The 26,467-nt window shown below is 43.6% G+C and overlaps 1 protein-coding gene across 3 annotated transcripts; it reads left to right on the top strand.

The window, feature by feature from the left end:
* The first annotated feature begins 7,373 nt into the window (after nucleotides 1-7,373).
* SDR16C5 (short chain dehydrogenase/reductase family 16C member 5) lies at nucleotides 7,374-26,243 on the top strand. 3 transcript variants are annotated; one of them, XM_008982674.5, is made up of 8 exons: nucleotides 7,374-7,462; nucleotides 10,316-10,463; nucleotides 11,122-11,468; nucleotides 14,296-14,427; nucleotides 16,495-16,594; nucleotides 19,281-19,425; nucleotides 20,397-20,522; nucleotides 24,648-26,243. In XM_008982674.5, exons 3-8 carry the CDS (start codon nucleotides 11,136-11,138, stop codon nucleotides 24,739-24,741), a joined length of 930 nt encoding a protein of 309 aa, XP_008980922.1. In that variant the 5' UTR covers nucleotides 7,374-7,462; nucleotides 10,316-10,463; nucleotides 11,122-11,135; the 3' UTR covers nucleotides 24,742-26,243. The 3 variants fall into 3 exon arrangements, with proteins under 3 accessions (XP_008980922.1, XP_078209687.1, XP_002758965.1); XM_078353561.1 differs by having other exon boundaries at nucleotides 9,074-10,463; XM_002758919.7 differs by lacking the exon at nucleotides 10,316-10,463.
* The last annotated feature ends 224 nt before the right edge of the window (nucleotides 26,244-26,467 follow it).

The following is a 26,467-nucleotide window of genomic DNA, read 5'->3' as shown; positions in this document are numbered from 1 at the left end:
CTGAGCATGGTGATGAGCATCTATAGTCGCAGCTACCAGAGGGGCTGAGGCAGGAGGATTACTAGATGCCCAGGAATTCAAGGCTGCAGTGAACTATGATTTCACCATGGGATGACAAAATAAGACCCTGTTTCTATAAAAAACAAAACAAAAACTCAAAGGAAATGTTTACAAAGATGACTATGACGACAGTGTTTTCTAGCTATAGGAATTACTAGATGTTCAGAGAAAGTGTTTCGGTATGGGTCTAAAACTTGTGCTTAAACATTTTTGTTTAATCTCCTAAAGTAAATGAATGAACAGTTGGAAAAATGAGTGGAGCTATGCCCTAGATAATAGAAAAGAAAAAATCCTGAGCGTTAATCCTGAAAGTTAAGGCATGATAGTTAATGCCAGATTGCCATCAATAAAGGATACACCTTCTCATTGTCAGGAGGCAGTGGCAGGGGTGTATTTGTTACCCAGATGCTTATAGGATGGGTAGAACCGAAAACATGAAGCCAAGAGGATGGACTGGAAAACCACACAATGCCAGAATCCCAGTGGTAGGGAGAAGGGGCAGGAAGGAAGGATCTAGAGAAAACAATGAAGAAACTTATTTACCATCTTTAGATCTGAAAAAAAAAAAACTAAAAAGGGGGGGTGGGAATTTTTGGAGAATATCTAACCACAAGTTTGTTACCGCATGGGTTGGGGCCATGGGGGGCCATGAGTGGGGTTACCTCCATTCTCTAATAAATCTAAGGTAAATATGTTGTTAAAAATACGCCCAGGTGTGCTGGAAGCATTCTGAAACTGGAATGAAGTAATACACAACTGTACAACTCTGTAATTTACTACAACACAGACTGTACACTTAAAATGGATACGTCATAGCATATAAATCATACTTCAATAAAACAGAGAGTAAGGGAGCATGCCTGTTGGACTTCTCATCCTAATCACATATCTACCAAAAGTTTTTTTCTGTAACTGTATAAGCAAAAAATGCCCTTCACAAATAGTATTTCCACTGATCACAGAGAATCAAAAAGAGAAACCCCAGAAGAGAAAAGCAGAATGAAAAGAGGAGAAAATTTATCTGGGCCCATAAGTCTCCGGCTATATTTGAATTGTCTTTCAATGTGACTAAATAACCTTGGCACAACAAGCCAGGTCAAATCTACATAAATCCATTGCCATCCTGCTCATGCTATGATTATTCAGGGTGAAAAAAAAAAGATCGTTAGAGGTGATAATGGCCTTGGGATAAATAGAAGAGCAAGAACAAACATAAAACAATACATCCTTTTGTCTTTTCAGCGAGAGATGGAATGAGGAGTGTCGGGCTTTGTGCCCAGTTGTTCTGAAAAATGTTGTACACAGGGAATTTCAGTCATGTGCTCAGTCCTATCACTGTCTTCCTGAAGTCTTGGCTTTCTGAAACTTTTGCATTGCAAAAGTTGGGGGTATGTAGTTACTTTCCCCAACAAAGTGACAGGGCACATGTCCCCTTTCTCCTTCGACTCTTGGACTTATTATCAGTGTATATTATTCATCCTACTCTTTCACATGTTTGTTTACTACTTCTGTTCCAGCCTAACACTGATCTCTTCCGTCATTGAACAAACAAGTCTACCTTTACACTAATCATGTACTTCTGGAAGGATTTCACAAGCTCCTTCTGCCAAAATAATGCATTTTGGTTAAATGTATATATTTGTGAAAGTATCATCTGCTGACTGGACTTATTCCACTATTTTACAAAGTAATTCTCAAAGACAGCATGTTCTGTAAATAGGTCTTTTAAAAGTAGGCATATTTTCACCATTTTTTGTTTTTAATATAACAAGATATTGCGTGCCATTTATAAAAAGTCAAACAATACAGAAATATATACCATAATGGAGGCTGCTCTCCTTGCCCCTTACTCAATTCAGTGCCCCTCCAGAGGTAAACACTGCCAAAGGTTTGCTGTGTAGACTTCCAGATCCATTCTTCTGTGCATTTCCATCTGAGTGACACACATGTGAACGCACATGCACATGCACAATGCACAGTAATCATCAATTTAATTTTGATGAAATAATTCTGTGGTTTTTTTTTTTCACTGACCACACCCTGGAGATCTCTCCTTGTCAGTAAGTATACTTCTAACTTCATTCTTTCTGTCAGCTTCAGAGAATTTTATTATGTGACTGTACCATGATTAATGGAATAGATGTGCATTCAAGTAGCTTCTCATTTTTTGTTATCACAAACAAGCTTCAATAAAAATTCCTTCTGTACAAGTGCCAATATTCTTATGTGATAGATTCCTAGATGTGAAATAGCAGTCAAAAGCATGATAGTGGCCAGGCACCATGGCTCAGCCTGTAATTCCAGCACTTTAGGAGGTCAAGGTGGGCAGATCACAAAGTCAAGAGATCGAGACCATCCTGGCTAACATGGTGAAACCCTGTCTCTACTAAAAATATAAAAAATTAGCTGGGCATGGCATGTTGGTAGTCTGGAGGCTGAGGCAGGAGAATCTCTTGAATCCAGGAGGTGGAGGTTGCAGTGACCCGAGATCACACCACTGCACTCCAGCCTGGGCGACAGAGTGAGACTCTGTCTCAAAAAAAAAACAAAAGGCATGATACCTACTACGCAGTTACCATCCATAAAGGACTCAAAGACGAATACCTCCACATTGCATAAGAATGCCTGTGATTCCCACATCCTTGCCAATCCTGAATTTTTTTTTTTTTTTTTTTTTTCCGAGATGAAGTCTTGCTCTGTCATCCAGGCTGAAGTACAGTGGCACGATCTCTGCTCACTTCAACCTCTGCCTCCCGGGTTCAAGCGATTCTCCCTGCCTCTGCCTAGTGAGTAGCTGGGATTACAAGCGCCTGCCACCACATCCAGCTAATTTTGGTATTTGTTAGTAGAGACTGGTTTTTGCCATGTTAGCCAGGCTGGTCTTGAACTCTTGACCTTAGGTGATCCACCCACCTTGGCCTCCCAAAATGCTGGGATTACAGGTGTTAGCCAATGCCCCCAGCCCCAATCCTGAATTCTTATCTTACTTTTTAATATGTGAATATTAATTATTGAAAAAGGGGTTATTCCTTTTACAATTTCCTTTTCCCGAATATGAGTGAAATTTAACATCTGTTCAGGCATTTTCAGTAATTTATATTTGTTTGCCTATAAATTTCTTTATCCATTTTTTTCACTGCCTTATTTCAATCAGTATATAGAAATGCCATGTATTATGGCTAATTAGCAAGGGTCAACTCTTTATGCAAAAGTATTTTCTCCTAGTCTGTTGTTTATTGTCTTACTTCACTTATGATATTTCCTTACCTAGTCTCAAATTGCAAAACAATTTTTTGATATTTTATTTCAATACCTTCAGAGTTTTCTTTTTTTTGTATTAGCGCTCTTACTCCATCTGGGTATCCTGTGTCCCATTTACACTCTGTGTTTGTTTACTGAATTGGGGTTACTCAGGCTTTCTGTTGGGAAGAATGACTCAATTCTGCAGTACCTTTCGTGTGTCATAACTTAAGGTATGTTTTGCTCTGGTTTCTGAAAATAGTATCCATCTGCTTAACGAAGTCACCCCTCACTGGTAGCTCCTTTCTTTTTTATAACACTAACGTGTTTATTTGCATTTTTATATTTTTTCTTTCAATAGAATTTTGGAAGAAAATAGGACATGAATGCATATACTCAGTCTGCCATCTGTAATGGAAGCATCTGTGTATGTATGGATTCAGAAACATTTTTATTATGAGATAAATGTATGAGATACATTACACACATAATGGGCTGGGCTCAGTGGCTCATGCCCGTTATCCTAGTACTTTCAGAGACAGAGGTTGGCGGATCACTTGAGACCAGGAGTTCGAGACCAGCCTGGCCAACATGGTAAAACCCCGTCTCTACTAAAAATACAAAAAAAAAAAAAATTAGCCAGGCATGATGGTGGGCACCTATAATCTCAGCTACTAGGGAGGCTAAGGCTGGAGAATGGTTTGAACCCAGGAGACGAAGTTTTCGGTGAGCTGAGACCGTGCAACTGTACTCCAGCCTGAGCGACGGAATGAAACTGTCTCAAAAAAATAAAATAAAATAAAACCAACAAAAAATATATATACACATAATGGAAAATACAAAAACATACAAAGAAATAAATTCAACCCAAAATTTACTACTATACTATAAAAAACATTAAGATGTTGGTGAACTCACTTCCAGTGCTTCTAATGCATGTTTGGAAAATTTTCACAGAAAATTAGGATCATAGCATATATTTAGTGCTATGTTTTTAAAACTGATATTCTGTGAAGTGTACTTCATTCCCTTGAAAAACATGCTTTTATAAAGATGGCTATAAAGTACTCCATCTGCACCTACTTCTTAGGAATGAATGATCAATTTATTTTCATTAATATACTTATTTCCTAAAAAGGTACTACACTCACATGATTCAGTGCAGTGAAAATTCTCTTTCCCATCTCTCACTCCCAGTGATCCAGTTTCGTTTCCTGAAAGGCCACAGACAACACCTGGGTATTTGGTAAAGATAAAGGTGGAATTGGGTCAGAGATTATATCCCTTTCTAACTCCTGATACATATTTGTTCTCCAGAAATGCATAATTTACACCCTCACCCCCATGTGAAGGCATTCCTTTAAAAAAAAAAAACTGTCAATTTGCAAGGCAAGGAATGTTTTAATATGCATCTCTTTGGCCGTCTGAATTGTCCACCCATCTGAACTCTTTCAGGCAGGCTGCACCATCAGGGGCCCATTACGTGACATTTCTCTGCCTCAGCCCACTCTCAAGTGCCTCTCCTGCAGGCTGGTTATGGACACTGGAGGTACCTGGGGTGCATGTCTATCACCCACATTGTCAGGAATGTGCCTGCCTTCTCCCTCAAAAGCCCTGCAGCTCCTCAGAGCCCCACACATCAGTGTCGCTGGGTGGTGACAGCTGACCTGAAACCAATGCACACACACTTACCCCACTCACCTTCCCACACACCTCGCTTAGCTTGCCACCGCTCCCTCACTGCCTAAAGCACACAGGTAACCTCTTAAACACTGAAAAGACAGTCGAGGGTCTTTCTTGCACCTACTTTTCCAAGCTTAAATGCCTGCCTGTTTCTTCTGCCACCCAAATAAAGAATAAACGTGCAGTTCCTCTACCCAGGTCTGTCCCAGATATAGGCTGGCTAAGGCTGTTTTTCACCCCTCACCACTTTCCCTGTCCCACCCAACCCCAGGATGAATTCCAAAACCAATATCATCCTGACTCCCTGTTTTTCTTTCAACATCCCATAATTTATTGACATTTCTGCTTCTCATTCCCCCCAGAAAACTTCACCCTTTTAACTACAAGCATCTCAGTGGTGACTTGTGCTTATATAAAATCTTTTACTGATTTTTTTTTTTTTTTTTAAATCTTGAACAGCTAGACACTGAGGGGGACGCAGCTCTGGACCTTGGGCCATCATTAGAAATATCAGCTATTGTGTTTAACAGGCAGATATGGCACTTTCTTTTTTTTTTTTTTTTCAGTTAACATTAAAAGGGTCTTTTGTTTTAATTGCATTTTAGGTTTTGGGGTACATGTGAAGAACATGCAAGATTGTTGCATAAGTACACACATGGCAGCGTGATTTGCTGCCTTCCTCCCCTTTACCTATATCTGGCATTTCTCCCCATGCTATCTCTCCCACCCCCACGCTGTCCCTCCCCTATTTCCCCCAACAGACCCCATTGTGTGATGCTCCCCTCCCTATGTCCATGTGTTCTCATTGTTCAACACCCACCTATGAGTGAGAACATTATGTGTTTGATTTTCTGTTCTTGTGTCAGTTTGCTGATAATTATGGTTTCCAGGTTCATCTATGTCCCTACAAAGGACACGAACTCATCGTTTTTGATGGCTGCATAACATTCCATGGTGGATATGTGCCACATTTTCCCTGTCCCATCTATCATCGATGGGCATTTGGGGTGGTTCCAGGTCTTTGCTATTGTAAACAGTGCTGCAATGAACATTAGTGTGCATGTGTCCTTATAGTAGAACGATTTATAATTCTTTGGATATATACCCAGTAGTGGGATTGCTAGGTCAACTGGAATTTCTATTTCTAAGGCCTTGAGGAATCACCACACTGTCTTCCACAATGGTTGAACTAATTTACACTCACATCAACAGTGTAAAAGTGTTCCTATTTCTCCACATCCTCTCCAGCATCTGTCTCCAGATTTTTTAATGATCACCATTCTAACTGGCGTGAGATGGTATCTCAATGTAGTTTTGATTTGCATTTCTCTAATGATCAGTGATGAGCATTTTTTCATGTTTGTTGGCCTCATGTATGTCTTCTTTTGTAAAGTGTCTGTTTATGTCCTTTGCCCACTTTTGAATGGGCTTGTTTGTTTTTTTCTTGTAAATCTATTTTAGTTCTTTGTAAATTCTGGATATCAGCCCTTTGTCAGATGGGTAAACTGCAAAAAATTTTTCCCATTCTGTTGGTTGCCAATTCACTCTAGTGACTGTTTCTTTTGCCGTGCAGAAGCTGTGGAGTTTGATTAGGTCCCATTTGTCTATTTTGGCTTTTGTTGCCAATGATTTATTAATAAATGTTTATCCTTTTTGTTCTTGACAGATCTTCTGTATCTTCGATCTCGCTGTATCTTCTGAATCTCTGTAGATCATTGCTGTATCTTCTGGATCTCTGTACACCCAGAGCTTAATATATCTTGATTAGGTCAGAGTGTCTGGTGACTCTCTATCTTCATTTCTCATCTCGTTAGAACAAACTTCCTCGCCCTCTTCTCATAGGCCGCCTGCCAGCGCCGCACCCGCTCCCGCCCCTGCCTGCACCCCACCCACTTCCCGGAGACTCTGGATCCCACGCCCACATTCCTTGACTCCAAGGGACAAGGAAGCTGTTGACTTCGGATCCCAAGTGGAGCAATCAGATGTTGCTGGAAAACCCGGGGCTGCAGGCTCCAGACGCACGACCTGGCCCCTCCCCCATGGACGCTTGCACTGCTCTTTGTTCTCTACCTCTAGGGTTCTCAACCTCGGGGTTGTGCTTTTCAGATACCTGGGAAACTTTTCTAGCTGATGCCTCCCAACCCAGAAATTCCCATCTAATAATCTGGGGTGCAGCCTGGGCATTGAAACGTTAAGTCTAAGAGAAATCCCGGCGCATGTATCCAGTCTCCACCATCGAATTTCCAGCTTCTTAAATCTGCAGATCCAGCAAAAGAAAACAAGAGTGCGGCCCACGTGGCGCGCAGGGGCCACGGCCGGCCCCACCCCCGGCGCTGCCGCTGCTGTCCCGCCCTTGGACTCCGGCTCCGGCGGCGCCTGGATAAACACCTGATTCTCTCCTGAGCTCCGAGCCAAGAACGCGGGTGTCTGGGACAGACGAGGCCGGCTTCTCCGCGGGCAGCCAAGGAGAGTGTCCTGGGTGAGTTGCGGAAGTCGTTGGTCTCTGGTGCTGGCTCCCGGAGGAGGTCGCGCTGGCCCGGGTCGGGCGAGGTGGCCCTTTGGGCTGGTTTCACGCTGGGGCGCGCGCGAGGGGGAGCGGGTCGCCCAGCCGCGGCAGGACTTACAGGCGAGTTGGTGAGAACACAGCGCCTCCGGGGAGCGCACGGCTGCAGCGTCCCTGAAGCCCAGGCTCGGGTGGCTACAGCGAACGCCGACCCCGAGCCTCCCTCCCCACCCGGAGCAGAGGGCAGGATGCCTTCCTGGACCCTCTTCTTCTGTCCATTCTGCCCAGGTTCCCTACTCTATGCTGCTCAGCGCATTCACCTCCCGGGCCCTACCGCTCCCCTATCGCCCCTTTCAGCCCAAGCTGTGACTGTGGGTCTGCCCACTCCTTTCGACCTGGTGCCCTCACCAGAGCAGACCTGCTGGTCGCAATGACCTGGGAAGCCGAGAGCACCCGTTGACTGTTAGCCAAGTTGGCGCAGTTTTGGATTGGGTAGGCCGTGAGATTAGAGACACCGAAAAGCCTTCTGCCACATTAAAGTGTACTCTCCGTAGCATTCTAGGAAAGTCTTTACGGTAGACTGAAACTTGACGTTCACTCTTGTTTGTAAGTGTACTACTATAACCATATTTCACTGGTATAGACGGGGATTATTAATTCATATGCTTAGCAGGAACACCCGTGGAAGTTCTAGCCATTAATTATTTTACTGTCATTATGTGCCTGGCACTGTTCTAGAAAGGCCTCCATGTTATATCTGTGCCACATTATTAGGGGAACTGAGGAGCAGCACCTGTAAGCTGGCAGGTGCTGAAATCCAAACAGCTCCTCTTGCACCCCCTCCCCAACCCCATGCACCCGGAAGAGAACTTTGTGCAGGGCAATGCCTACCTTATTTTTTTTTTCTAATTTGTTCAGAGGTTTCATGCAAGCTAGTAGCGACCACATAATGTTCCTTAACACTTTACCTGTATTAACTGGTTTAACTCTCACAGCTCCTGTGTGTGCTAAGTATTCCTATGTACTATTGGAAACTTCCTTTTTAGAGGAGTAAACTGAGGCACAAGGGATTAAATCATTTCTACCAAAGTTACAGGGAAAATCAGTGATATATCTGGAATTCCAACCCAAACTAATCTCTAGACCTCATTGCCTCTGTGGGTACCCAGCAGGCACCCTAAAGTGCAAATGGGGAGAGGGGTAACTCAGGATGACAAGCTCTTAGGAAACTAGTAAGCATCTGCCAAGACAGGGTTAAAAGATGGACATATATTTTAGGTCTTGCATCAAGCCAACATTGAGACAATGGAATACTGAACCCTAGAATGTCTGGCATTAAGAACTTTCATGTCACCCAGGTCACTGTTGAGACATCTGGCCACTGCTGAGGTACTGGAGCCCTGTGATAGGAAGTAGACCTCTGCCCCTCTGCATGAATTCACATAGTGACATAAAAATGAGTGTGGTGGCCTGAAGAAGTCCCCCTGGTGTGGATGTTCCAATGTTGGCGATGCCCAGGCTGCTGTCTGAGAAGGGTGCCTAGGGTGTCCCATTACTGTGTGCACAGTCTGACCCTCATCCTTGCAGATTCACAGGTACGGGCTCCATGACTGTGTATTTAAAATGAGAGTCCTCTTTCGGGACACCTTCTTCTCAAGTTCTGCAGTGATCATCCAAAAGTTACTCTGTGAATGTAAATCAGAGCAAAGACGGCAGAGTTGAGGTCTACTTCATCCACGCAGGGATGTAAATTTCTTCATTTGACCATAATGTCCACGTTCCTTCTAGCCAGCATTCTTATTCTCTGGACAGCTCTGGACACACAGGCCAAGCCCGCCTTAAACGATTTTGCACCTCTGCCAGGAAAGCTACTGCTCAGTGTCCCTACCTCCCACCATGGTCATTTGGACATCCACTCAAAGGTCACTTTCCAGCAGACCTCTATTGCCTCCTCCCCCAAGCCCAATCTGAATCAGCTCTCCTGTCATCCTCTCTATAGCACACTGCACTTTTCTTTATAACAATGTATTTATTTGTTGAATATGTCTCTTCAACTAGATTACTTGGCTCACCTGTACAGAGATTTTGAGAGGGCATGGGCAGCCCACTGCCTAGATAGAACCAGCACAGGGTGTATACTCAATAAACATAACACATGAACCAACCTGGCCTGCAGCTAACCAGCACCAGGACCCTGGACAAGCCACGTCTTCTGCCAGATCCTCAGTCTCATCTGTACCACAAGCCAGCCGGGAACAACAGCCTGGGTCACATCAACTCTTGACATTTCCTAAGGGTGTGGCCATGTGCCAAGCCCTCCAATAGGTGAATCTATCCACTCTTACTCATCAGCAGTAACTAGGCTGGCTTCAGCCGAACTCCAAAGTGAAGACCTGCTGTTTTTCCTTTACTCCCCTCCCATCTCCTCACACCTGTACCTTCGTCTGAGCCTCTCAGTTGAACACCCCATTCACAGAAGCCTCCCACCCCCAGCACAGTATGCCCTCTGCTAAATTCGTCTTCTCTTCTCAAACTGGAGGAAATAAGACCTTCCCTTCTTTCTCAGCTAATCGTTAGTAAAGCATCTTGTATACTCATTCACACTAAAGTGGGAGTAACTGGTAGCCGGAGGTAAGCACCACGCTCTGTGTGAGTCTGTCTAGGGAAGGCCTTTTGTTCATTCAGCAGACCTAGTGGATGCCTTCCTGGTGGGCAGCACTGTGAATCTGAGAAATGTGATAACATCTGTAAAGCACTGACTATACTCCAAGCATTGTGCTCACACGTGGAACATTCTCGTTTCATGTGGAAAAACACCCTATGCTACAGGACCAGCATAGATGAGGAGACCAAGGCCCAGAAAGGCCAAGCACCTCACCCTCCCATCCCCTGCGGCCAGGAGTTCACAGGTAGGCAGAGGCAGTGCAGGCCAGGCGTCCAGGTCTGCCTTTCCTCTGACCTTCAATCACACAAAGTGGTAAGTGGTATGAGGCTGGCGGGGCGGGGACCTTGGAACCTGGGGACTGGCTATCTGGTGCTGATCACAAGTCTGTCGGAAAAGGTCTAGAACCTCTGGTTACTTCCTGTCAAATGCTTTCTACAAAGAGGATTTTACATTTTCCTCTCAAATCTCAGATTTGAAATAGTAATGCAAAATTAAAGAAAAAGAATGCAAATGAGAAAGCACAAACATCAAAGGAGGGAAAAGGAAAACCAGAGAGGTAGTAATTATGTCATAAACATTGTGATGTGGTCAAGACTTTGAACCTAAAATCAGCCAACACGACTTGTGATTCTTATGAAGAAACGCCACCTATGAGGAATAATGAACGTGTTCTCCATGTTAAGTTTGGGTGTGTGGTTACAGTTCCTGGTTAACACACAGTTCTGTTGTGTACTGCACGTAGCAGGCACGCAGATAACGTGCTGAGCTTGGGGCCAACTAAGAAAGTTGAACACGTATTGTCCCCGTGGCTTCCTCCTCCCCGTTTCTGAATTCAGAGTCTGCTACCAGGAGAGCTGTCAAAGTCACATATCTCAGTTACTTTCATTATTTCAGAAATAGGAGCTCTGTGAAGTAGCAACACAGAGGAAATGGACAACTAAGTCTTCATGTGAACCTGTCTTCTTCACAGGTGTCAGCCAGAACATGTCTTTCAACCTGCAATCATCGAAGAAACTGTTCATTTTCTTAGGAAAATCACTGTTTAGTCTTCTGGAGGCTTTGATTTTAGCCTTACTCCCGAAGCCACGGAAGAACGTTGCTGGTGAAATAGTCCTCATCACTGGTGCCGGAAGTGGAATGGGAAGGCTCTTAGCCTTGCGATTTGCCCGGCTGGGATCTGTGCTTGTTCTCTGGGATATCAATAAGAAGGGGAACGAGGAAACATGTAAGATGGCTCGGGAAGCTGGGGCCACAAGAGTGCACGCCTATACCTGTGATTGCAGCCAGAAGGAAGAAGTATATAGAGTAGCCGATCAGGTAACTCTTGCATGTTTACTGTTATGATTTGACATACATCACGTTCTTTTTCATTTGCCTTTCTCAGTGCCTATTAGCCCGTTTCCAATGTCCCTTTAGTTTAAAAAAGATAATGGGAGAGTGGAAATCGGGATTTTTGAATTCTTATTGTATGCAAGACACTGTACTAACTACTATGTATATATTATAACCTTATAAAGTAAAACCCATTATTATCCCTATTTCACAAGTAAGGAGGGTGAGGCTTAGGGCGGGCATGTAGCTTACCTATGAAGCATCACTAGTAAGCAGAAAGACTATAGCTTCCCCTTGCGTCTATTGACACCTGAGTACCTGCTTCTAACATTACACTGCACTCACCGTACTGGCCCCTATTACAGTGTAAGTTAATGGGGAGATAGAGGCATCCTTCTTTGAGGATAAAGAAATCGAGTTACAGAGACACGAAATAACCTGTCCAGGGGTCACAGAGCTGGTACATGACAGAGCCAGGATTTGAATCCATAGTCAGTCTGATTTTAAACTTAGACTGTGTCCACCCAACCACAGTACCCTACGTTTGAATGTGCATTACTCTTAAATAGTCATAAGAAAATCGGAATCTTTTATTCATCCTGAAGACTCTGCTACATTTGCTTCTGTGGTATTTCTACAGATACACACATAAAACTTTCAGGAAACCAAAGCTCGGACATGCAGATGGTAAGGCTTTTCTTACCATCGTAGAGGCATGTGCCTGTCCCTCACAAGGATTTTTATGTCCTCACATTGCCTTGGGTACCTGCCTCATCACTCTCCTGGGACACTTTGTCTGTGCCTCCCAGAATTGCCCAATTTATGGAGAAGGGAGAAAGTAACCAAGCCTGCCGTGAGCAGTCTGACTGCATTACAAAGTTCCTCCGTAGTTTCACACCCGACCAGGATTCCCTTGCCAAGGTTTGTAGGTCCCTGGCAGGTGAGTTTTTGACTTTCAAGTGTGTCTTTACATTTTACATCTCTGCTACAACCATCTCCAACCACGGGCTGCCCAGTATGGGCTGGAGATCCACACCCAACAAGTTTGCTCAGGTCTACATTGGTATTAGTCTTCCAAGCATAGCTGATCTCACAAATTCAGCTACTTAGAAATTAAGCACCGATCACCTGGCATGTTGACTTACGCTGACTACAATTTATCCGGCCAGTCTTAAGCAATAACCGGTTGATATGCAAACAATGAAGACTGTCAGCTGTGGGATAAACTAGTATGAAGCACTCTATAAATAAATACCTCCCTTTCTGTTTCCCCTGTATCTGTGATTTAGTTCTGCCCCAGGTGTTTGGCTTCAGAAATAGCCAAACATGTCATATTACTTGCTTATTATTCCGTTTCTATCACCGTAGGGTCTTGGAGGGAATTACTTATGCACTCCTCTAAATTCAGGAGAAGGAAATTACTCCCCATCCTTATAAACCCACCATGTCCACTTTTTATTCAGGATAGAAGGAAGGTACCAGAGAATTTTTTAAGTAGTAGCCCGTAGATGAGCAATCAAAGAGAAAACTTTCAGAGTGATGTGACAGCGTTTTGTCTCTGCTGACTCTCCGATAACTTTGAGAGGTTGTGTCCCTAGGTCATAGCTTAGCTCTGAGTTCAGAAAGTCCATCCTTGGAGAGAAGAAAACCAGCCAGTGGATGAAAACAGGAGAAGCAGATTCTAGTCTGTGCTGTTTGTTTAAAATATATACAGTCATGCACCATATAATGACACTGTGGTCAGTGATGGACCACATACAAAATGGTGATCCCACATTATGGGACAGAATATTACAGTGCTTTTACTGTCTCAATGTTCTATGTTTAGATATGTTTAGATACACAGGTACTTACCAATGCGTTACAGTGGCCTTCAGTATTGAGTGTAGTAATACACTGTACATGTGGGTACCCTAGGAGCAATAGGCCCTACCAGATGGCCTAAGATGTGTAGTAGGCACACATCTAGGCTTGTTAGGTTCACTCTGTGATCTTCACACAGTGACCAAGTCACCTAACAAGGCACTTCTCAGAATGCATCTTTATTGTTAAGTGATTTATGACTGTATTTTCTTTTTTCCTCCATTTATTCCCTAATCTAGCCCCTTCTCCATGTGTGTGAGGTCTTGATCTGTATCACACTTGGCTATAATGAAAGTATTCTTATGTCCTATCATATTGATTAAAATGAAATGTCACATACAAAGCACAGAACAAAGTTAATAACTACTGAGTAGAACAGCTCTAACTGTAAACAGAAAGTAGCATTTCGATGGTAGAATTGTTTTAAGAGGAAAATGGGAAAAGTGCATAGAAATTTGATCCCTGGTACACTGTAGACTCAGCAATGGAAATCAGCCAAACATTGATTGATTGATTGATTGATTGAGATGCAGTCTTGCTCTGTCACCCAGGCTAGAGTGCAGTGGTGTAATCTCGGCTCACTGCAACCTCCACCTCCCGGGTTTAAGTGATTCTCCTGCCTCAGCCTCCCGAGTAGCTGGGACTAGAGGCACGTGCCACCGTGCCTGATTAATTTTTTGTAATTTTAGTAGAGACAGGATTTTGCCATGTTGGCCAGACTGGTCTCGAACTCCTTCCTGTCCTCAAGTGATTCACCTGCCTCGGCCTTCCAGAGTGCTAGAATTACAGGTGTGAGCCACTGCACCCAGCCCCAGACTTTATTTTTAGAGTGTAAACTCAGGATGAATTAACCAGGATAAAAACAAAAACATAAAACTATGGGAAAATAAAACCTAGATCATATAAGGAATTACTACATTGGTGGTGTTGCTCTTCTTATTCAATTCAGGTGAAAAAAGAAGTTGGTGATGTTTCCATCCTAATCAACAATGCCGGAATCGTAACAGGCAAAAAGTTCCTTGACTGTCCAGATGCGCTTTTGGAAAAGACATTTGATGTGAATTTCAAAGCACATTTATGGGTAATGATTATTTCTTCTCATTATAAATGTAAAGTTACTCTGGCATTTAGATCTTTCCTCTTGCTCTTTCACAATATTATTAGCGTCTAAGTGAAGCACCGACTTCTCAATTTTGGACCTGTCCTGGTCTGTGCAGTTGTCCTCTCCTGATCGCACTTAATCTACAGCCCCCAGAACCCAGGGAATCGTCCTGTGGTCCTACTACCATGTATTGATTAGCTGCAAATGTTAGAGAATACTCCAGGTGGCTCACATATTTTCAGTGAGATAAGAGATCATAAAACTTAAAAGTTTTGCTCCAGGCTACATAGTGGGTAACTGCACTTAGACACGACAGGGTAGCTTTGTAATTTCAAAACTGTCCTCGCTAGGACACTTTTGAAACTGAAATGCAGCATTATTAATGAGCAAGTGTTAATCAGCTCTGCTACGGGCAAACCAAAGCCTACCGTCACCTCCGTTAGTACCCAACCAGAGAAACGGGAGGTCCCACCGGTAGCTCTGGTTACCACCTGATGCCAGCACTAAAAGCACAGCTCTGACTTCTAAAGTTACCCCTCAATTCCAGAAGTTGCATTTTTCGGGCCTTTGCTGAGACCAGCCATCTTGGGCTTCCCCACATCATGCATGCACCTTGCTGCCTCTCCCGGATATTTTTTTTTAAGTTTTATTTTTGTTTTATTATTTTATTTTAATTTTTTTGAGACAGAGTCTCACTCCCTCCCCCAGGCTGGAGTACAGTGGTGTGATCTCAGTTCACTGCAGCCTCTGCCTCCCAGATTCAAGCGATTCTCATGCCTCAGTCACCTGAGTAACTGGGATTACAGGTGCGCTCCACCAGACTAATTTTTTTAATAGAGACAAGGTTTCGCCATGTTGGCCAGGCTTTGACAATTGAGACAACTGTCTTGAACCCTGGCCTCAAGTGATCCTCCTGCCTCGGCCCCCCGCAGTGCTAGGATTACAGGCATGAGCCACCACACCCGGCCTGGCTTTGTGTTCTTTTCCTACTCTCTTTCTCTCTCCTTCTAGAGCTTACTTAAATGCTGGTGTTTCCCTAGCTCCCACCACCCTCATGTCCTCTCACTGTCTTTACTTTTTCTGGGCAAATTCCTGTACATTCTTTGAGCATCTGCACATTGCCAGGCACAAAGACAGTGACTTAATTGCTAGAGCATCAGAGAGCTACCTGAAGGCAGGGCCCTCAAAGCCGGTGTCCCTGCTGAGGAGTGTCCCGACTCGCGACAGCCCCCAGAGTGTTCTGCTGCACTGCTTCCTTTTGCTTTGATTTCCCACCTCTCTCTACATGTTAATTTCTCTCTGAGACTTATGGCAATGCAGGCAAACAAGTGAGGTTTGGCCTTTATAAGAGATCCCTTTTCTCACCCCCTTGCCTTTGGATGTGATTAGTTACTCCCTTGTTGCAGAAGATGTCTTCTTTAAAAGCTCATTTCTATCTCCTTTACCTCCTTTCTCCAGGCCCCCAATCAAGGGTGAAGGTGTTGGACAGTATACAGATGTGCCCTCTTTCTAATAGATATTCTGTTCTAAGAAATGGAACAAAAATAAGATACTTATTTTAAAAAGTAGTGGTGAGTTTAAAACAAAGTCCTCTTTTTAAATGGAAGCCAACAGCTGGATGTCCTGTGAACAATGTTCAGGGAAAATTTGAAACTCAAAATCAGGCTAAGGAGAGAGAAGGCAATCTAAATCTAAAGCATCCTGTTTGTGAGGTTTGGGGTGGTGGCTGCCACAACAGAGGTTTTCCCCTACTCCTTCCATTCTTGTCTTAATATTGTGTTGTCAAAAGTCAAGTGTGAGCAAAAACGTTAAGTCTGAATAAATTATTTTAATACTACTGGAATTACCATAGGAAAAAAAACTGCTTTAACGGGTTAAATGGGTTAAAATGATTACTTTCCAGATGCTTAAGTGTTCATATCCCCATACCTTCACATACTTTTTGAGCCGAAAAAACAAAGATTTTTTAATCACATAATTATATAAACTTCTGAGAACATTTGCAATGTGACATTAAACGTTAAACGTTTTCCTTTGTCTTCTCAGACTTATAAAGCCTTTCTACCTGCTATGATTGCTAATGACCATGGACATTTGGTTTGCATTTCAAGTTCAGCTGGATTGGTTGGAGTAAATGGGCTTGCAGGTGAGAAAAACATAGCAATTTACAATTGCAAAATTCCCTGTAACTTTAGCTTGCATAATTGCTCTGAGTAATTAGCATTGACTTAATTCCCTAATGATAAGGGATAATAAACTAACAAGTATCATCAATAAGTGGTTGAGAACTTCATCGTGCAGCAAAACTGCCCATCAAATAGACTTACGTGAAATTGGACCGTGCCCTTTGGAATCATTAGGTCTTATACAGTCCCCTATGTTTGAAGGAGAGGCCTCACTGATAAACTTTTTGCACAAGTGATCAACATAACAACCGTCCCCCAAACTTCACACGGGCACTGTCACAGGATGGTAAGGAGGATGACCCTGTCTTCTCCTGAAGTTTCCTTCAAGTGGTTGCCCCACTGCTATGAGTTTGGATAAAGTCTTTTCACCTCAAGAAACCTAAAGTTGACTGCGGTGCTTTTCCACTGGTGAAGACCTGCAGGAAGTGGGAGGCATTTTTATCTCCCTTGCAACAGCCAACTGACTTGACAGTAGCTGGAGGAGCAGAGAGGTCCTTCCAGACTGTCAGCCAAGGAGGCCCAGCATGGGAGCTGGCTCTAGAATTAACAGAGAGCTTGACCTAACCTACCAGGGCATCCCCTAGAGCAAATGTCCTGGATCCCGGCTTACAAGGACTGCCAAAACTCAGCCAACAGAACTGTAGCAACAACATTCAGATAACAGATAAGACAGATTGCCAATTGGGTGCTTCCTAAGGCTTTTGAGCAAAGTGACATACTTCAAGATTCACAAAACCAGTCTTAGCTCCGTATGTCTATTACATGAATAGGTTTTTCCGAACCACGAGTCACCCCAAATATCACCAGTGTATCCTCCCTATGACCCAGGACTTCCCTTCCTCTCTCCCTCTTAGAATGTATCAGATATTATTCTTACCTCTCTCTTATATGTATGTTAAGTCACAGGCCTTTGAAATCATTCAGGTGTATTTACAGCTCCTGTCAATCCTTTTCAGACAGAATATTCCTGTCCTCAGATACAAGACTCTCCCACCCGCAGCTCATCTTAGAAACAAGTGTTTGTATTTCCCACCATGTGAGTCTTGACTCCCCTGCATGAGAGCCACCAGGGGTGCTAGTTTAGCATGCAGATTCCTTGGGTCATGGGCCATATCTGCTCATCAGAATCTCAGGAGTCAAGGGACTCAGTGAGCTGCAGTTATACCTGATGACTCCAATGACTCTAGAAGCTGCGCTGGACTCCTCCTCCCACTCCCTTGTCTCCAGCCTCTGACCCACTGTCCGGACAGCACTGCGACTGGACAACCCCATGCCTGGCACTTATAAACTGGCTCTTGCCAGTTGCAGTAGCTGCACCATAACATAGCAAGTTAAGTATGCCTCTTCTGACTGTGAGGGACAAGGAAAGTGTTCATGCTCCTCAATGCCACTTCTCCAAACTTTTTTTTTTTTTGAGACAGAGTTTTGCTCTTGTTGCTCAGGCTGAAGTGCAATGGCATGATCTCGGCTCACCACAACCTCTGCCTCATGGGTTCAAGTGATTCTCCTGCCCTAGCCTCCCAAATAGCTGGGATTACAGGCCATGCCCGGCTAATTTTGTATTTTTAGTAGAGTCAGGGTTTCTCCATGTTGGTTAGTCTGGTCTCAAACTCCTGACCTCAGGTGATCCTCCTGCCTTGGCATCCCAAAGTGCTGGGATTACAGGCATGAGCCACAGTGCCCTGCCTCTTCTTCAAACTTTTTCACTGAGTCAACTGCATAGTCAGATGTTTTGTTAAAACCAGTGTGATTAAAGACAAAGCTAAGAGGCCATGTGCGGTGGCTCACACCTGTAATCCCAGAACTTTGAGAAGCCAAGGCGGGCAGAACATGAGGTCAGGAGTTCAAGACCAGCCTGACCAACATGCTGAAACCCCATCTCTAGTAAAAATTCAAAAATTAGCCAGGCATGGTGGCGCATGCCTGTAATCTTAGCTACTCAGGAGGCTGAGACAGGAGAATTGCTTGAACCTGGGAGGCGGAGGTTGCTGTGAGCTGAGATCGCGCCACTGCACTCCAGCCTGGGTGACAGAGTGAGACTTGTCTAAAAAAAAAGACAGAAAGCTCAAAATGGACACATATGCCACTTTCCACTGCTCCCTCCACCCCCACCCTACATTTTCAAGGTATTTAAGAGGTGGAAGTTGAAGCTACCAAATCCTTTGTTCTTTTTCTGGAAGTGAAGGAAAGAGTTATAGTTGGAAGAAAACTTGGTCTGAGAACCACAACCCATACTGGCCTCTCTCACCTAGATTCCTACGTCAGTCAGTGTTTCCTTTCTTTTTTTGAATGTCTTCATGCCCCAATGGGATTGCAGTGTTTTGAGACGGGGCCCCATGTAAGAAGTAGCACAGGGGCTGGCAATGCATTCACTTGTAAGTCGGGCAATGTGACCTGAGGCAGGATCTCTGCACCCTTCTTGTGCTGGAGTCCACTTGGTCATTATCAACTGACCCTGACCTTCAGTTAACCGTGTCCCTTCCCACTCCCTGCTCATTTCTTCCAGTGGGAGTAGACCCACATTACACAAAAGGAGAACTCTGAAATAGTTGTCTCATTTTCTGCTGCTGTTAGCATTATAGGTAAACCGTAATGTAACCATTTTAAAATATTGGAATATACATCATCATGATTTGTCTTTTTCAGATTATTGTGCAAGTAAATTTGCAGCCTTTGGTTTTGCTGAATCTGTATTTTTAGAAACATTTGTCCAAAAACAAAAGGGGATCAAAACCACGATTGTGTGCCCATTTTTTATAAAAACTGGAATGTTTGAAGGTTGTACTACAGGGTAAGTACGCCCTTTGATTGCAAAGAATCTACACTCTTAAAAATGATTTGCTATCTCTTTTATTTTGTTCTGTTTTTTAAAGTTGTTTAAAAGGTATTTGTCTGCAATTCAGTATGATTTATAAATGGTTTTAGAATTCTGTCTTTCTTCATATGTGTTTGTGTAAAGGATACCAAGTTGAATGGGAATGGTTTATCAAGGCAGTATCTCTCTGGTCACCCCCAGGCCCTGGATCGTCTCCTCCATCTCCCAGGCTCTCCTGTCCACATCCCCTTCCTGCCATCCAATCTCATTCTGTCTCCTCTCTGATTCCAGAAGGACTACAAATCATTGAAGAGACACTGTCTTGGTCATATAAAAGGTGCTGCCATAATGGAATATCTTACACTAGGTGGCTTAAACCACAAAAATTCCTTCTCACAGTCCTGGAGGCTAGAAGTCCAAGATCAAGGTGCTGACAGGCTCTTCTCAGGCAGGCACTAATCCCATTCATGAGGGCTCCACCCTGATGACCTAGTTACACCTTAAAGACCCCACCTCCAAATGCCATCACATTGGGAGTTTAGGCTTTAACATGTGAGTTTTATGGGGGACACAAATACCCAGTCCATAGCAGTCACAGATGCCCAATTCTGTATCTCATGGAGACTACAGGTAATGTGTTTTCAACAACCTACTTTACAAATGTGTGGAACATTTGTTTAATATGATTTCACATATATGTATATTGCATTATCAGGGTATTAATGAGAATCATCCTCTTTCATCTCATATTTTAGTTATGTTACTACTTACTGCATTGACACATGGACAATAAGGGAGTAAATATAAAACCAGATGAAATTTGAAAAGGAAATAAATAAGTGATAACATCTTATAACCTTTCATCCTTAATTTGAAAAGTTACCTTCATTAATTTGTGAATTTGGCCTTTGCGGTTTTTTTTTAATTGTCATTGTTTTATATCCTAGCTGTCCTTCTCTGTTGCCAATTCTGGAACCAGAATATGCAGTTGGAAAAATCGTAGAAGCTATTCTACAAGAAAAAATGTACTTATATATGCCAAAGTTGTTATACTTCATGATGTTTTTAAAAAGGTAATTACTTCAGCTTCTATGACTTCCCTAACGTGCCAGTCTACCGTTTACTCCAAATCCCACCAGGAAAAGCCACTTTAAAAATTCCTGATAAAGCTGGGCACGGTGGCTCACGCCTGTAATCCTAGCACTTTGGGAGGCTGAGGTGGGCAGATCACCTGAGGTCAGGAGTTCGAGATCAGCCTGGCCAACATGGTGAAACCCCATCTCTACTAAAAATACAAAAATTAGCTGGATGTGGTGATGCACACTTGTAATCCCAGCTACCCAGGGAGCTGAGGCACAAGAATCACTTGAACCCGGGAGGCAGAGGTTACAGTGAGCTGAGATCGCACCATTGCACTTCAGTCTGGGTGGCAGAGCAAGACTCCCTTAAAAAAAAAAAAAAACTGATAAATTAAAATTCATTAATTTACTTCTGCCAAGTCCTGTTAATCCCATCATTGGGCCTGTTGTAGAAACAATCCCAAATTTACATAGTTGCAGTGCCCCCCATGAGTCAAGAAAATGGGTCCAACCCTTCCTGCCACCTTAGTATCTAATTATTCTGAAAAAGAAGTGGATGTACTGACAGATGGAGAGATTGAAATGACTTTTTAGGAGAGATTTTCTTGTGCTCATGATAAAATGATCCTATGGGAATAGCTATTGTGTCCATGCCTCCTCAAGTACAGGGCCCCAAAGTCAAGGCCAGATAGTAAGCCAAGTGCTTCAGGAATCTGTGGTATGGGTACAATTGGCAATATATAATAAATTTTAGCTCTAGGTTGGTGAAAGAATTTGAGGGAAAAACCTTAAAAGCAAACTACCTCTTAAAAGCACAAGAAAGGGCTGGGAGCAGCAGCTCACGTTTATAATCCCAACACTTCAGGAGTCCAAGGTGGGAGGATTGCTTGAGGCCAGGAATTTGAGACTAGCCGAGTAACATAGAAAACCTCATCTCTACAAAAATAATAAATAAATAAGCCAGGCAGGGTGGTGCATGCCTGTAGTCCCAGCTACTTGAGAGGTTTAGGCAGGAGAACTGCCTGAGCCCAGGAATTTAAGGGCAGGTGCACACTTGTAGTCCCAGCTAGTCAGGAGTCTGAGGCAGGAGGATTGCTTGAACCCAGGAGTTTGAGGCTGCAGTGAGCTATGATGAGACCACTGCACTCTGTCTTGAGCAACAGAGTGAGACCCTGTCTCTTAAAAAATAAAAAAGTGCCGGGCGCGGTGGCTCACACCTGTAATCCCAGCACTTTGGGAGGCCAAGGTGGGTGGATCATCCTGGTCAACATGGTGAAACCCCGTCTCTACTAAAAATACAAAAACTTAGCTGGACATAGTGGCACGTGCCTGTAATCCCAGCTACTCAGGAGGCTGAGGCAGGAGAATTGCCTGAACCCAGGAGGCGGAGGTTGCGGTGAGCCGAGATCGCGCCATTGCACTTCAGCCTGGGTAACAAGAGCAAAACTCTGTCTCAAAATAAATAAATAAAAATTAAAAAGTACAAAAAGCATTCTTTTTGTACTGCTCTCCATGAAGTTTCAGTGCTGAAATTCATAGGCACTAAATGAACATTTGACCCAGTTACAAGTATAGTCATGCTAAACTGCTGATTCCTGCTGTCTGAATCCATTTTCTAAACTGTAATGGGTCATTTAGTTAAATATTTCCTCACCGGGCTTTCTGCTATGTAAGGAAGCACCTTGAGTTGAAATCTGTCTAGTTTGAACTTTCTGTCGTTGGTTGGTGCTTCTCCCCCAGCTCCACATGCAATTCCATCAGTCTTGCCAATAGCAATTCCTCAGTTATTTGAAAATAGATACTATACCTCACATCCACCACGCGGCCAGCAGCCATTGCCCATCCTTCGGACAGAAATGTCTTATCTCATTAGCTAATTATATCTGCTTTGTGCAATGAAGCAAATACCGTTCTTGCATCCTATCATTTTTCCAGGCTTCAGCTGGCGTGGGAGGAATTTGAATGCCTGACTGAGGCTGTGTGGGGCAGAGCAAAGGGTCTTTGAAAGCAGTTTGAAATACAGGCTTACGATCCCACTGTTGACTAAGTCTGTGACTCTGAGCATGCCCTTTATTCTCCAGGCCTTGGCTTCCTCATTTACAATGGAGAGAAAATGTTTGTCATAGCTTATAGATTTTTGTAAGGCACTGTTTATTGCGGGGCGGGGGCATGCCTTCACAACACACTAAATTCTTCTTGCCAAAGCAGATTATAGTATAGTAATGCCAATGGTAAGAAAATGGAACTTAATTTTTCTACTGCAAATAACTGTGGAGATTATGTTTAATTTTATGACATACTAGTTATGGGACACGTTTTGAGAGAGGGCTAGATAGCTGCTGAGTAAGCTAAAGGCAATGGGAAGAAGCTCAGTAAAGGCAATCGCATCAAGCACTCCACCAAACATTCATTCAGCAAACTTTCAGAGAGTGCTGTGTGTGTCATGAATCACCACCATCCAAGGATCTGGGGTCAGGGTTACAGCAAAGAACAAGACAGACAGTAGTCTCTGCTCATGTGGAAATCACTTCCTGTGGGGTGAGGGGGCAGAAAAGAAACAAACAGGTAAAGTAGGCCGGGTGCTGTGGCTCAGCCTATAATCCCAGCACTTTGGGAGCCCAAGGCAGGTGGATCATGAGGTCAAGAGATCGAGACCATCCTGGCCAACATGGTGAAACCCCATGTCTACTAAAAATGCAAAAATTAGCTGAGCGTGGTGGCGCACGCCTGTAGTCCTAGCTACTCAGGAGGCTGAGACAGGAGAATTGCTTGAACCCAAGGAGCGGAGGTTGCAGTGAGCCGAGATCGTGCCACTGCATTCCATCCAGCCTGGCAACAGAGTGAGACTCCATCTCAAAAAAAATAATAATAAGGTAAAAGAAAAAATCATAAGTGCTCTGAAGAAATACAAAGCAGGAAAAGGGAAAAAGGAAATCCCACAGTGGGAGGTAGACTGGTGCAAGTTGAGATTTACTTTTTTTTAAATTTTGCTTATTTAATATTTTTTGGAGACAGGGTCTTGCTCTGTCACCCAGACTAGAATGCAGTGGTGTGATCATAGCCCACAGCAGCCTCAAGCTCCCAGCCTCAAGCCATCCTCCCATCTCAGCCTCCCAAATAGCTGGGACTACAGACAGTTGTGCACCATTATGGGCAGCTTATTTTTTTATTTTTATTTTTTTAGAAATGGGGTCTGGCTATGTTGTCCAGGCTGGTCTCAAATTCCTGGCCTCAAGCAATCCTCCCACCTCAGCATCCCAAAGCGCTGGTATTAAAAGCATGAGCCACCACACCTAGGCGAGATTTAATTTTAAGAATGGTGTTTGGTGGGTGGAGAGGGGTCTCATAAAGAAGGTAGTACTTGACCAGAGACTTGAAGCTGTGGAGGGGATGAACCACTTGGAGACCTTGGGGTGCCCAAACAGGGGGACAGCGAGCATGGGGTCCTTTCCTTTACCCCCACCTTAGGATGAGTCTCAGGTTTCCTGTGCCTGCTTTGTTTCCTTGCTCTGCAGTACTGAATGTTAAGGTCAGTGGAGCAGAGTGCTCTGTTGAAATGACGGCCATGCATATATATGGGCTTGCAGAAGAGCAAGTAGGGATGGAGAAGATGAACAGTGTTAGTTCAGTCTTGCCCAAGGTTTGAGGAGCTATTGCATCTCATCCTCACAGTAGTCCCAGAAAGGCAAATTGATGACCTCCTTTTACAGTTGAGGAAACTGAGGCCTGCGAGTTGAGTCAGTTGCCTAAGCTGGCATAGCAAATGACAGAGCTAGGATTCCAGCCAGGCTCATCTGCCCACAAAGCCCATGCCTACGCCACAAGGCTTCACTGCTTCCTCTGTCGTTGTACAGTGGAGTGATGCTTTGGAAATCGAAAGGAGAAGTGAATTGAATAACTGAAGCAAAGCCACAGGACCTGCCAAGGCCCTGGGCAAGCATCCCCCGATATAGTGAGCAAGGCCCAGTGACCCCAAGGCAGGTAGCACTCAGGCAGAATAGTGTATGCATGAGTGAATGATTTCATCTGCAGCAAGAAGTGACACTGCTTTTCAGCAGAGCTGGTAAAGATGCTGCCGTGAATGATAACCAAGAACGTTTATTCTTGTGTTCTTTTTAGCTTTTTGCCCCTCAAGACAGGACTGCTTATAGCTGACTATTTGGGCATCTTTCATGCAATGAATGGCTTTGTTGACCAGAAGAAGAAGCTCTAAAGACCAACTCTATGGCTGATGTCATCTGATACGCAATGTTACATAATATGTACTTCAATGAAGAAACGTATTTTTGTCTGACAGTGGAATGTATCTACAGACCACAAGTACCATTCCTATTCTGTTACCTAGACTAGACTTTTCAACCAATGTGTTTGAAAATCATGTTGCTATCACCTTTTTGGTTGAGTTTTGGGTTTTTTTCTTTTTCTATTTTCTTATTTTCCAAAAATGAAGACAGCCCATTTTTGTCATTTCCATTTACACAGATGTAAGAAAATAATATGCCTTGTCCATGAGCTGCCCTGAGCTTTGGTGGTTGGGGAGGTGGTTCAAATGGAGCCGGTGGCTGTGGTTGACCTGCCTTAGGGAGCAGAGCCGAGGGGCAAAAAGGACATCTGGGGATCTAGCTGGAACAACCTCTCTGGCTAGGACACACAGCTCTGAATTCCCCCTTTGCTCTCCGCTCTGGCCTTTTTGAACCTGTAACCACCTAATGTAGAAAAGGCCTGCCTCCAATCCCCTTCTTTGCAAAACAGCTATACAAATGCTTACTTCGAATGCACTGGATACTCAGACCAAGTGCCAGTCTGGCTAAAGGCCCATCGAGCACCACTGTGGCCGAGAGCCTTACTGAGCATTGCCTGCACGCCCCCCATAGGCAGTGATCCTAGACCAAGCTCTTAAACAGAATCACTTTTGTTTCCTAGAAGAGATCAAAGAAGGGTTGCTTCTTACTCTGAAGATGAAATTCTACTAAGTTAGGTTTTTTGCTATCCATTGATCCAAAAATATATTCATGCAATTAATTTTAAGTGTTTAACTTTGTGCTTCAAGTTGGGATTTAGGTTGAGGCATTTTTCTGCAGAATGGGCAATTTTTTACATTTATATTCATCAGTGCTGCCCTCACTTCGGATCTATTGTATTCTTACAGTTTAATCAACTGGCAAAATGCTTTCATGCTTTGGAGATTAACTATAAAAGCAAGATTAAGAAAAAGATGTTAATTACCATATCCCTGGAACTCCTTCCCAGGCTGGCAGGGGCAGCCTTGCAAGAGAAACAGCAGCCTTTGTCTCTTCCCTCTTGTGCGGAGCAAGGAAGGGATGAGCAGTACCTTGGGAGACCCTGTAAGAGTAAAGAATTGAGAGTTTGACTATCTTGGGGTAAAATGCTGTCATCGGGGCAGCAGTCCCAAGGAGTGTAAAGTCGAGAATACACTATGGTCTGATTTGTCTTGAGTCGCCGGCACGAACCTGACAGCCCTGTCCTGTATTTTTCTTTCCACTCAGAAAGCTTTTTAAAAAAAAACAAACTTGTTTTATGATAATATTATAACAATCATAACTAACACTTACTGTGCCTGGCAGTATTACACAAATATCAAATTTAAGTATTTGACAAACATTATTTCATTAAACAAGGCTGTTGTTGATCGTTACTCAAAGAATGATGAAGGTGTTTGGTGTATGCCAAAGAATAAAGGTGTTTTGTTCCTCAGAGCGACATCTTACTCAACTGCAGATGGGTACTGAGAGGATCAAAGGCCCTCTTAGACCAACCCACTGATGTTCCAAATCCCTGGTTAACAAGGTTAATTAAGAGAGCACAATGTTGCTCAATATTACAATTCCAGAAGCGTATCTTCTAGGGTCCTGTCTATTTAGTTGAAGATTAAAGCTCAGACTCTTTGGGGATTCAGTACAGCAAAGGTCCAGGAGCAC

The sequence above is a fragment of the Callithrix jacchus genome, chromosome 16 (genome assembly GCF_049354715.1).
Source record: "Callithrix jacchus isolate 240 chromosome 16, calJac240_pri, whole genome shotgun sequence".
In the NCBI taxonomy this organism is placed as follows: Eukaryota; Metazoa; Chordata; class Mammalia; order Primates; family Cebidae; genus Callithrix; species Callithrix jacchus.
Note: the sequence above shows the minus strand (reverse complement) of the source record. Positions and strands in the feature narration are given on the sequence as shown.

Excerpts from the sequence above, each read along its gene's own strand:
- SDR16C5 (XM_002758919.7), top strand. The coding sequence starts at position 11,136 with ATGTCTTTCAACCTGCAATCATCGAAGAAACTGTTCATTTTCTTAGGA. Across the intron at positions 11,469-14,295 it reads TATATAGAGTAGCCGATCAG|GTGAAAAAAGAAGTTGGTGA; the intron begins GTAACTCTTGCA and ends TATTCAATTCAG. Across the intron at positions 16,595-19,280 it reads TGGAGTAAATGGGCTTGCAG|ATTATTGTGCAAGTAAATTT; the intron begins GTGAGAAAAACA and ends TGTCTTTTTCAG.